The sequence below is a fragment of the Acomys russatus genome, chromosome 27, assembly GCF_903995435.1.
Source record: "Acomys russatus chromosome 27, mAcoRus1.1, whole genome shotgun sequence".
NCBI classification, from domain to species: domain Eukaryota; kingdom Metazoa; phylum Chordata; class Mammalia; order Rodentia; family Muridae; genus Acomys; species Acomys russatus.
The window spans coordinates 55849350-55861777 of record NC_067163.1 but is presented as its reverse complement, the minus strand read 5'-3'; the positions used below and the strand labels follow the sequence as shown (position 1 = coordinate 55861777).

General features: G+C 48.9%; 1 protein-coding gene and 1 long non-coding RNA gene across 3 annotated transcripts in view; both read left to right on the top strand.

Moving 5' to 3' along the window:
- LOC127210226 (zinc finger protein 14-like) overlaps window positions 1-12428 on the top strand; it is a 75776-nt gene that overhangs the window by 59726 nt on the left and 3622 nt on the right. For both annotated transcript variants that reach the window (XM_051169913.1, XM_051169911.1), the window contains one exon: window positions 8134-8235. In XM_051169913.1, the coding sequence (XP_051025870.1) occupies window positions 8197-8235 (39 nt within the window). In that variant the 5' untranslated portion in view covers window positions 8134-8196. The remainder of the gene's footprint in view (window positions 1-8133; window positions 8236-12428) is intronic.
- LOC127210231 (uncharacterized) lies at window positions 9194-11449 on the top strand. The gene is made up of 3 exons (XR_007833263.1): window positions 9194-9909; window positions 10142-10257; window positions 11042-11449. It is a non-coding gene; the product is annotated as an uncharacterized LOC127210231 (long non-coding RNA).

The following is a 12428-nucleotide window of genomic DNA, read 5'->3' as shown; positions in this document are numbered from 1 at the left end:
GTGAGGACCGTGTGTGTGTGTGTGTGTGTGTGTGTGTGTGTGTGTGTGTGTGTATGTGTGTGTTGCCTCACTGCAGGAAAAGTCTGTCGCAGACCATATGCCTGTCACCCGGAAGTGTGGCCTTCTCATTGCTGTGCCTATCTGGGAACTCTCACAGGTAGCTGCGTGTTGTGTTATGCACATACTTGTTGGATTATTCCAGTTTTTCCACTTTGTCTTTCAGCTCAGTTTCTCAGGTCTCTCCTTGATCCATTCTATTCATGAGGCTATCCATTTTTGTATTTTGTGCTTGTTGAGTTCCTCTTTCATATTGCCCACCGGCTTCCTTATTTGGTCCAGTTGTTTGTTTGTGTCTTTGAGCTCTCATTCTGGGATACCCTCTAAGTCACGTTCACTAGATGCCTTTGCTGTAGGGTTAATGTTTAAACCTTTTTTTTTTTTTTTTTTTTTTTTTTACATGCGATATGGGTGAGCCTGCATGAGGAGGATGTGTGCCGCACATCTGCAGCCTTCCGCGCCCTAAACCATTCAACGGTGGACACTCTTTTATTTTCGAGATAGGGTCTCACTGTGTAGACCAGACTGGCCTAGATCTCACAGAGATCTGCCTAGCTCTGAATTAGAGACCTGTGCCACGGGCTGGAGAGATGGCTCAGAGGTTAGGAGCAGTGACTGCTCATCCAAAGATCCTGAGTTCAATTCCCAGAAACCACATGGTGGCTCACAACCATCTATAATGTGATCTGATGCCCTCTTCTGGCCTGCAGGTGTACATGCAGACAACTGTATTTAAAAAAAAAAAAAAGGCCTATGCCACCATGATCAGCTTTCTTTTTCCTTTTTCTTTTCTCTCTCTCTCTTTTTTTTTTTTTTTTTTTTTGAGACAGAGTGTCATCATGCAGCCAACACTGGCCTCAAAACCCCTATGTATTGGAGAATGACCTTGAAATTATGATTCTCTGATCTTTGTCACCAGTGGAGTCTTACAGACAAATGCCATCTTTGTTAGTTTATGTGGTTTTGAGGACTGAACCGAGGGCTTCTTGATTCTAGACAACTGAACCACATTCTTAGCTATTAAACTACACACTTAAAATATCTATTTTTATTTTATGTGTATTGGTGATTTGCCCACGTTTGTGCACCACATGCGTGCTTGGTGCTCATGCAGGGCGGATGGCACTGGGTTCCTTGGAACTGGAGTTACAGAAGGTTCTGAGCCTCTCCGTGGATGCTGTGAGTAAAACTTGGGTCCTCTGGAAGAGCAGGCAGAAAAAAAAATTATGGGTAGACATGTTGGCTCAGGGCCTATGATTTCAGGCTGAGGCAGGAGGATTATGAGTTTGAGGCTTTTTATACAGCAAGATTCTCAACAAAAGTATTCTAGAGAAGCTATGGCAAAGTGCCCTCCTGAGCAGTCGGCACCGAACAATTGTTTCTTTCAGTGGACTTGTCCCTGGGTATCTGAGTCACAAAACTGGCTGGACACTGTCAACTATTTTCACTGGCGAGGGTCCTGGTATCATTCCGTGGGGCACACTTAAAGGTACACGAGAGCCATGAGCCTATGTTGCCACCTGCTGGCCACCGCAACACTGAACAGTGGGTTCAAACCTCACAATCTAAGGAGCATCTGGAGGAGCTGCTCCTGTCACTCAGCCCTCGCACAGCAGTTCTAGCCAATCAGAGCCTCCAGGCAAGCTGTCCAATCAGAACGCCCCTGGGAGGTGGGGGCGGGTTCCTTCAGGCCGCCATGCTAGCTAAGGGTTCTTCAGCAAGGCTGAGGAAGGCCGATGTGGCCGCCGCGGCCGGGAGCTGTGAGGAGCGCAAGCGAGCTCGGAAGCCGCGCGCCATGGTGAGCGCGGGGGCCGCCGTCGCCTGACGGGGAGGAGCGGCCGGCTGAGCCGCGGGAGCCGGTGTGGTGGGTGCTCCCCGGGGCTGGGGGCGGGAGCGGGCGCGAGGACGCGGTGTCTGCCCTGCGACCTGGGCCCCCGGGGCCGTGGCCTGTGCGTACTTCCGCCTCCACCGCCCTCTTCTGCGCCAGCCCTGCAGCGGAAGTCAGACTTCCGCCGGTGACGTCATGGCCCGGTGCGGGCGGGCTCCGTCCTGCCGGTGTGGCGTCGCGCTGGGAGGCCGCTTGCTAGACTAAAGGCCGTCTGTGTTCTTTGTGCCGCCTTCGAGAAGTTCTGAACTTTGCATTCCACATGTAGGTATAGGATCCACTTTGGGTAAATTTTTTTGCGACATTAGTAATGTCTTTGCAAAGGTGTTCAGAAGCAGCTCTGGGAAAGATGACGTTTCTCATTGCATATATTTTGCTTTTCTGTTAGACATCCTCTGGTATATTTTTCGTGTTTTCTGTTTATGACTTTGTAGGTTTGTTAGTGCTCCCCCCCCCCCCCCCCCCCGCGCCCCATAGTGCTTTGTTTTGAGTACTGACCTTTGACGAGAAGTGTTAAAGTCAGGAAGTGTTGCAGATGGTTCTTCTGTGTTGGGTTCACCATTTTGGTTCTTCCTGTTAGGTTTTTTTTTGTTGTTGTTGTTTTTGTTTTTTTTTAAGGATTTTTATTGGAAGTGTGTTGAGCTTCTAGTTTAAATTGAGAACTGACATCGCTGAGATTTCCTGTCATGAGCATGCTATGCTGGAAATATAGATGGGCACATTTGTATCTTCCCATACTGTCAGATTTGTGTTGTTGTTTTGATTGGTTTTTCGAGACAGGATCTCCTGGAAGTCACTCTGTAGACCAGGCTGGCCTCAAACTCAAAGATCTGCCCGCCTCTACCTCCCAAGTGCTGGGACTAAAAGGGTGTGCCACCGCCGCCGGGCTCAGAATGTTTTTGAATAACAATAAATTTAAAAAGTTCAATGGTTTTTATATCAGTGATTTACCAGATAATTTCACCTGTTTTGGTAACTGGGACAAGGCTAATGTGGCTTCTTTTATTCCAGTATTAATTGCCAATATTAATTCTCATATCACACAGCACACAGTAATCTATGCATATATTTGGCTTATAAAATGAATACAGGTAAAAGAAAAGGCTCAGAAGTAGGCTGAGAGAAATGTAGGTAGAGCCTTACAGGTATGACAAGGAACTCAAAACTAGCGTGCCACAGGGAGGGAGCCCTCAGGCTTGTCAGCCGTGCTGCAGTGGTCTAGTTGCTAGCCGGAAGGCAGAACCAGGCTCTGAGAACAGGCAGCTGTGGGGTCAGGTCCCGGTCTAGCTGCGGAGCAGGTGGAGAGACAGCCAGTTGAGTAAGCTGGACCAACAGGCACTGGACCTAGTTGATTTGAAACCCCTCAGACAGGAGATCCCTGCCTGTCCTTTCTTGACTTATATGCCAGGTATCAGGTGGTAGGTTGGTTTGGGGCCAGCCATCCTAGTGCTACGTGGCTCTCACTTTATGAGGCCAGGAGACAGAGTTATACCCTTTCCTGGTCTGGCAAGTTCCTGGGCCTGCTTTCCCTGATAGCATTTTAATACACTCCACGTGCTCCCCTAGTCTCGACTCACCCTTAAACATCTATCGGTTTCCTTTTTGTTCCCAGGAGTAAGCTGTTTATCAGTTTGCTATTAGCATGACGGGTAGTAGTGTTTGTGGCTCTTCCCTCAAAATAGAGTCAAATGGAGTCTCTCAGGGCAAGGCATGGCCTGGGGAGCCACTGGTTTTCACAATATGGAGTAACGTAGGACAGGGCGTAGCCCACTGTGCCCTTCAGCGCGTCACATCCAGCGTCCTGCAGTGGGGTTACCATTATTAAGTGCATTGTTTTCGTTGGTGATTTGTAGTTGGAGGCTGGCGAGGAGGCTTAGTGGTTAAAGAACACTGCTGCTCTTCTAGAGGGCTGGAGTTCGGTTTCCAGTGGGCACATGGTGGATTACACCCACCTGCAGCTCCAGGCACAGGGGCTCTGAAGCCCTCTTCTGGCCTTCGTGGGCACCAGGCACGAGTGGCGGGAGCAAAACACCTATACATATAAAATACATAGTTTAAAAAGTTGTAGTTAATGCCTGCAGCCTTTCCCCGCCCATTTTTGTTTGTTTGTTTGTTTGTTTGTTTTGAGGCAAGGTCTCACTATGTGACTGTGTCTGACCCTAGAACTCTGTAGACCAGTCTGGCCTTGAACTCACAGCAGTCTGCCTGCCTCTGCCTTCCAAGTGTGTGCAACACCACACCCAGCACGTGTGTAGTTCTTTGCTACATTTGTGTGTATTTCTTTCTGTTGCCATTCATCTTTACTGCATACAAGCAGTATAGGGTTTTAATTTTAATATCCTCTTGGCTGTTGCTAAGTACAGGAGTAGGACAGAGTTATGTATCCTATATGTCTGCCATAGTATCTCACTAGTTCCTTGAATTTTTGTTGTGTTTTGATATTTTCTTTGGGCAAAAAAGTTTTTTTTTAAAGATTTATTTATTTTATTTATCGCATATGAGTGCTTTATCTGCAGAAGAGGGTATCAGATTACATTATAAGGGGTTGTGAGCCACCATGTGGTTGCTGGGAATTGAACTCAGGACCTCTGGAAGAGCAGATGGTGCTCTTAACCACTGAGCCATCTCTCCAGCCCCCCAAAAGGCTTTTTATTTCTTCTGAAAAAGCTCCCTTCCCCTTTTGTTGACATATATTTTTATTCCCTCCAAATATTTGTATGACCATGATTTAAAATTATTTTATCTTTTATTTCTATGATTGTATTGCCTGCACACCGTGTACGTGGTTGGTGCTTGTGCAGGAGAGAAGGTGTTGGATACACAGGAACTGGAGTTTCAGTCCCGTGGTGCTGGGAATCGGGCCTGGGTCCCCCAGAAGAGCAGGCACTGTATTTAGCTGAGGAGCCATGTCTCCAGCCCGATCATACGGTTTTTGTTATTTACTTGTTTATGATAGATTACGTTGACTTTTAACTGTTTTGGGGAAGGCGCATGTTGGGAATTGAATTCTGGTCCTTGTGTGCTCTGTCGTTGCTTCACCCACAGCCTGAACTTGGAAGGTTTACTTGGTTTTGCGTACCTAGCTTTGTTTCCAGTTGCTTGTGTGGTATGTAAGTTTTTGATTTGACTTAGGTAATTTCTTTATTATGGTGAGGTAGGCCCTTGGGAAGCTCAGGACGGCCTTGAGCTCCTGACTTGCTTGCTGCCTCCAAAATGCTGGAATAGCAAACGTAAACCATTATACTTTTTTTCCTTCAGATTTTTTATAACTTTTAACGAATTTCCCCTTTAACAATTTCATAAGTGTATAAGGTGCACACGGTGGCTCCTACCCTCTCACCCCCCCTCCGCCCCCCCCCCCCCCCCAGTCCCCAGTCACGCCTTATCTCTGCAATTTCCTTTCAGTCGCTGATGTCTCCTTTCCTAAATTTTGTGTTGGAACCCACTGAGTTAACCAGGATTACCTGTGAGTTTGGAACTATTTATGGGAGCTTGGTGGGTACATAGCTAAAGAAATGACTTTCTCCTCCAGAATCTGTCAGTGGTCAGTAATTCAAGAAGAGTAGAGCACTGTTGGTCCCTTCCTGACCGGTAATTGACTTTTGATAGGTGCTGTTTGTGTAGTCTGGGCTCTGCTATTCCAGAAGTCAGCATTTTACAGGCCTTCCCTCTCTCCTCTCTTGCTCTTACGTTTTTTTCCACCCCCTCCTAAGAGCTAGTGGTATAATTCAGGGCTGGAGAAATGACTCAGAAGTTAAGAGTGCTGGCTGCTCTTTCGAGAGACTAGAGTTCAATTCCCAGCACCTACATGGAAGTTCACAACCTTTTGTTTTTGTTTTTCTCGAGACATGGTTTCTCTACATAGCCTTGGCTGTCCTGGACTTGCTCTGTAGACCAGGCTGGCCTAGAACTCACAGAGATCTACCTGCCTCTGCCTCCCAAGCGCTGGGATTAAAGGCGTGCGCCACCACGCCAGGGAAATACACAACCATTTGTAACTCCAGTTCCTCTTCTGGCCTGCTTGCACTCTATGAACATGTTGTACAGAAATACACAAAGGCGCATAACATTCACACGCATAAAATAAATTCTCAAAAGCAAAATTTAAAAAATAATTTTAAAAATGTCCTATTTAGTTTTGAGCACTTAACTATCTGTTACTCTCAGCGCTTTGGACACGTGTGCATCCTGTGTTCATTGACATTCATTGCAAAGGAGGCTGAGCAGGAGTAGGCTTGCTTATGGTGTCAACACAGATGCTTAGAAGTGGCCTGGTCCTAGGACAGTTGACTAAACACTGTCAGTGAGTTCCCTCCTAGAGGCTGAACCTTAGCCTGGGGCTCTTGGCCAGGCTTACAGTACCAGGCATGGATGATTCCCTCTTGTGAAGCAGGCCTCACATCCAGCCAGAGAGCAGTGGGTTAGTCTTTTTTTTTTTTTTTTTTTTTAAACTTATGTATGGCCCAGTGTCTTAGTCACTGTTCTATTGCTGTGAAGGGACACCATGACCAAGGCAACTCTTATGAAAGAAAGCTTTAATTGGGGCTGGTTCACAGGTTAGTCCATTGTCATCATGGTGGGGAGCATGGCGGCATGCAGGACACACGTGCTGGAGAAGGAGCTGAGAGCTCTGCATCCAGATCTGCAGGAAGAGAGAGACACTGGGCCTGTCGTGAAACTGCAAAGCTCAGCCCCGGTGGCACCTCCTGCAGCCAAGCCACACTTGCTGGTCCTTCTCACGCAGTGCTGTTCTTTGATGATTAAGGAGATATATGCGTCTCTGGGGGCCATTATGGTTCAAGCCACCGGACCCGGCTATCACATTCCTGGGCACATCAGAGATCCTTGCCCAGCCATGTTCCTCACTGCTCTATTCAAAATATCTAGACGGTGAGATCTGCCTAGATGTCCATCAGTGACCACTGGGTAATGACATGTGCCATACATATGCTTAGTGTGTGTGTGTTCGCATGTGTGTGGCCACGTGTGGCCTCAGTTTAACTTCAGAAGTGTTTGCTTCTCTGGGGCACATTGTAGCAGATTGGTGTAAATTTGTTTTTGTATTTTTTTGGGGTTTTTTCTTTTGTTTTTTGTTTTTTGTTTTTTTTGAGACAAAGTTTCTTTGTGTAACAGAGCCCTGGCTGTCCTGGACTCACTCTGTAGACCAGGCTGGCCTCAAACTCACAGTGATCCTCCTGCCTCTGCCTCCCGAGTGCTGGGATTAAAGGTGGGTACCGCCACTGCCCGGCTTTGTTTTTGTATCTTTAAGGCAGGGTCGCTGTTAAACTCGCTCTGTAGACCAGGATAGGCACGGACTGAAGAGATTCTCTGGCCTGTTTCCTGAGCGATAGGATTAATGGTGTGCGTCACTGCGCTCAGGTTGGGACAAGTTCTTAACTGTTTGGGCTGTCCTTATTTATTTATTCATTCATTCCATTTTTCAAGTTTCCCTTTGTCGTTTTATGTCTTGGTTTTTATGGCTAATTTACTTGGCTTTCTTTTCATTGGTACATTGTGCGGTCTTTATAAGTAAAACACTGAGCTGAATGGCCAGAGTACAGTGAGGACATGGACAAAAGAAAGATAAAGATGGAGCCTCGTTGCTGCTTTCAGAGATGCTCTTTGAAGATACATATTCCTGATGATACAATAAAAATAGCTGACCATATGAAAACCAATACTTAGGGAAGGTGCAGTTGCTCATGATGGAGCTCGAGACACATTTAGTCAGAGGTAAGACTAGTGTGGGAGGAGCCTGTGGGCGGAGCCAGACAGACCCGGAAATTGTGAGGCTAACAACACAGTGTTCAGTGGGCACCCAGGTCCTGAATATTGCTGGTTGCTCATGTGATGGCTGATCTCCCATCTTCACTGTTGACTTGATTGACTCTGGAATCAACTAAGAGGCCTGTCTCTGTGCAGGTGTGCCAGGAAATTTCAGGAAGGATTAACTAAAACAAGAAGACCCTGGCCTAGGGTGGCTGGCACTTTGAGTGGTGGCCTCTATTGAGAAATCCCAAGAAGAAGCAGCAGCAGCAGAAGGAGCAGTGTTGTTTTCCTGCCTGCCTTCAATTCTTGCTGGTGAGTGCATCTGTCCCATTGCCGCCGCTGCTGTCATCCGTCACTGACATTGGAATTCAGCTTCTTATGCCTCCCAGTGTGGACAGAAGACCACTGAAAAAGCTGTCCAGGTGTCTTCCAGGCCTTTGGCACCAAATTGAAGCTCCTGTGGTTGTGAGCAGAGCCTTTCTGTCATGGAGACGGCCATTGTTGGGCTATCCAGGCCAGATCAGGTAACTTGTAAATTAGATAAGGTGATCTATTAAATTCTCCTTGTTACTTGTTCTTTTAGCTTTATTCTCAGGAGAACTCTGATTAAGATAGCTACCTATGTCCTCCTGTTTTTTTTTATTTTTTATTTAAGTAATTTATTCAGATTACACCTCAATTCTTATCCCCTCATTGTATCTTTCTGTTCCCCCCTCCCTCCCTCCTTTTTTCATCCTATTCCCTTCCCCTAGGTCTGTGACAGAAGGAGACTTCCTCCCCTACCATATGATCACAGCCTATCAGGTCTCATCCTGGTAGCCTACTTAACTCTTCTTCTAAGTGACACCAGGTCTCTCCACCAAGGGAAAGTGGTCAAATAGAGGGCACCAGAGTTCATGTCCGAGTCAGTCCCCGCTCTCCACACAACTGTGGGGAATGCACTGTCCATTGGCTAGAACTGGATAGGGGGTCTAGGTTTACTGCATGCATTGTCCTTCTTTGGTGCAGTAGTTTGAACAGATCCACCAGCCTTAATTGTAGGCTCAATTTTCTTAACAAATATATTTTATTACGAACTTATTAACTGAGCATACGTCCCTTATAACCCGACTAACCAAAACAATAGGAAAAGAGGATTAAAGAATAAAAAAACTATAAGGATATCAGTTCCGACGAACAATTCTCCTAGCGTTGCCAGTGGGATTTCTTCTGCTGGAATCTGGAGTAACCAGAACCCAGAGCCTCAGCAGGAGCCTGGAGCCCCGAAGCCTTCCCTTGAGCGGTTCTCTCTAGGCGCATCTCAAAGTGGAGCGATGAACGGCCAAAACTATCCCAAGTCTCCAAAGGTCCTGCCTCCAGTTTTGGGCTCATTTATGTATCTCCTCCCAGAGTCTGTTCATGGGATCTTTTCAGCTGGCAACAATCAAGCTCCCGCATGAGGTGGTCTGTCTTCTAGTGGATTAACCTCATCTGTTCTCTCACAAGACCATTCCTCATCCCACACTTGGGATCATAACAAAAACAGGTTTATCTCTCCTTCACTTAATGGTCTTCTTGTAGGTTTCTAGGACCCTCTGGATCCTTCTATTTCCCCATTCTCCCTTACCTCTCTTACCTCGAGTCCCAATAGGAAGTCCCAGTATCTATCCCAATCTCCTGCTAAGTGAATACTTTCAGGGGACATCTCTGTTGCGCTAGTGCCCAATTATAAGTGAGTATATGCCATGTGTATCTTTCTGGGTCTGGGTTAACTCACTCAGGATATCATTTCTAGTTCCATCCATTTGCCTGCAAATTTCAGCATTTCCTTGTTTTTAAAAGCTGAGTAGTATTCCATAGTGTAAATTTACCAGTTTCTTTATCCATTCTTCAACTGAGGGACATCTAGGTTGTTTCCAGCTTCCTCCTGTTTTTCTTAGCTTCACTTGGAAATGTTCATTGCAGTGAGTCATTGGTCTGGTTTGAGGTCTCTGGCTGCTACCACACTTTAAATACTGATCCTCACCAGGACTTCTCTCAGATATCCTGTTGTTGCTCTGTTTCATGGAGATCTTGCAGGGCTGTCTCCTTCACATGGTCAGCAGTTACAGATGGAGTAGATGCTGGGGTGGGCTAACTCCAAGTCCTGGAGCTGGGCCTGCGTGGTGGCTGAGTTGGTTTGCTCGCCAGCTCTCCTGCCCCTACACCATCAGGGCCAGGTCTCCTGCCCCCACACCATCAGGGCCAGCTCTCCTGCCCCCACACCATCAGGGCCAGCTCTCCTGCCCCTATACCATCAGGGCCAGCTCTCCCGCCCCCACACCATCAGGGCCAGCTCTCCTGCCCCCACACCATCAGGGCCAGCTCTCCTGCCCCCACACCATCAGGGCCAGCTCTCCTGCCCCCACACCATCAGGGCCAGCTCTCCTGCCCCTATACCATCAGGGCCAGCTCTCCTGCCCCCACACCATCAGGGCCAGCTCTCCTGCCCCCACACCATCAGGGCCAGCTCTCCTGCCCCCACACCATCAGGGCCAGCTCTCCTGCCCCCACACCATCAGGGCCAGGTCTCCTGCCCCCACACCATCAGGGCCAGCTCTCCTGCCCCCACACCATCAGGGCCAGCTCTCCTGCCCCTATACCATCAGGGCCAGCTCTCCTGCCCCTATACCATCAGGGCCAGCTCTCCTGCCCCCACACCATCAGGGCCAGGTCTCCTGCCCCCACACCATCAGGGCCAGGTCTCCTGCCCCCACACCATCAGGGCCAGCTCTCCTGCCCCCACACCATCAGGGCTAGGTCTCCTGCCCCTATACCATCAGGGCCAGCTCTCCTGCCCCCACACCATCAGGGCCAGGTCTCCTGCTCCCACACCATCAGGGCCAGCTCTCCTGCCCCTATACCATCAGGGCCAGCTCTCCTGCCCCCACACCATCAGGGCCAGGTCTCCTGCCCCCACACCATCAGGGCCAGGTCTCCCGCCCCCACACCATCAGGGCCAGCTCTCCCGCCCCCACACCATCAGGGCCAGCTCTCCCGCCCCCACACCATCAGGGCCAGCTCTCCCGCCCCCACACCATCAGGGCCAGCTCTCCCGCCCCCACACCATCAGGGCCAGCTCTCCTGCCCCCACACCATCAGGGCCAGCTCTCCCGCCCCCACACCATCAGGGCCAGGTCTCCCGCCCCCACACCATCAGGGCCAGCTCTCCCGCCCCCACACCATCAGGGCCAGGTCTCCCGCCCCCACACCATCAGGGCCAGGTCTCCCCGCCCCCACACCATCAGGGCCAGCTCTCCTGCCCCCACACCATCAGGGCCAGCTCTCCTGCCCCTATACCATCAGGGCCAGCTCTCCTGCCCCCACACCATCAGGGCCAGCTCTCCTGCCCCCACACCATCAGGGCCAGCTCACCTGTACTTCCTGGGCAAGGGGTGGGGCCGCCTCTCCTGTTCTCATGCCCCAGGGGCCAGCTCACCCTCACCCTCTATCCCCTAGGATCAACTCTACTCTGCTGTCCAGGTAAGTGTGGAGCCAGCTAATCCCATGCTGCCCAGACAAGAGGTGGGGCCAGCTCTCTTGCACTCATGCCATTGGTGCTATCTCACCTGCGTCCATTCCACCATGGCCAGCTCTACAGTGCTGCCCAGGCATGTGTGGGAGCAATCTAAGTTGGGGAGCAGTGTTTACACAACACTGAAACAGGAGAGTCTCAGAGTGAGGATTGTAACCAGCTATTGGGGGAGGGTAGAGCAATCAGCATTCGAATTATGCAATTACTTACGCCTATATCTCCAGTTCTGCCTCTCAGTGCAAACCCCGCTCTGCTCCATTTGTCTTCCCATTTCTCCATCAACTACTTGGTTGCTTCCTGAAGTGCCTGGCCCTTGATGTGTTTTATTTTTAAATTTTTATTAATTTTTTAAAAATTTCATGTGCATTGGTGTTTTGCCTGTATCCAGTGTGTGTGAGGGTGTCAGATCCCCTGGAATTGGAGGTGTAGACAGCTGTGAGCTGCCATGTGATGCTGGGAACCCTGATCTTTGGAAGAGCAGCCAGAGCTCTTAACTGCTGAGCTGCCTCTCCAGCTGGCATTTACTGCTGCAAAAAGTGCCTTTTCTGTTTTCTTCATCGTTGAAGAAACAGCGTGCTTCATACCGACAAGTAACATTGCTAGAAATTTTGGGGAATTCTGACAGATTAGCACATGGGAAACTTGGGTCTCCTTTGGGTTCTTAGTCTTGTTACTAAGAAGTCAAGGATGGCTCAGTGGTAAGAGCAGAGGACCCAGGTTCAGTTCCGAGCACCTACCTGGTGGCTCACAACTATTGTAACTCTAGTTCCAAGAGCCCTCTTCTGACTTCCGTGGGTGCTGTATACAGGTGTGTACACACACACACACACACACACACACACACACACACACACACAAAATGATTTTTTTTTTCTTAAAGAATTTAAGAACTGTCTCAAAAGGAAGTTTAAGGTCAGTTTTGTGAATTTAAAGGAAATTCTCTGGATCAATGAGCTGTAAGTTCTGGCAGCTGCCAGGAAGGGGAGAGAGAAGAGAAGAGAAAAAAAAAAAGCATTTGAGTTAAATTGACATCGTGGTCGTCACGTGGTAGAACATCGCTCAGTGCTTTTACTGAACTCGTATATATGGAGTGACTGGTGGAAACCACAGAATTACGTGGCCATGCTGTCAGGCGTGGACAGATGTGTCGTTCTCACCCACTCT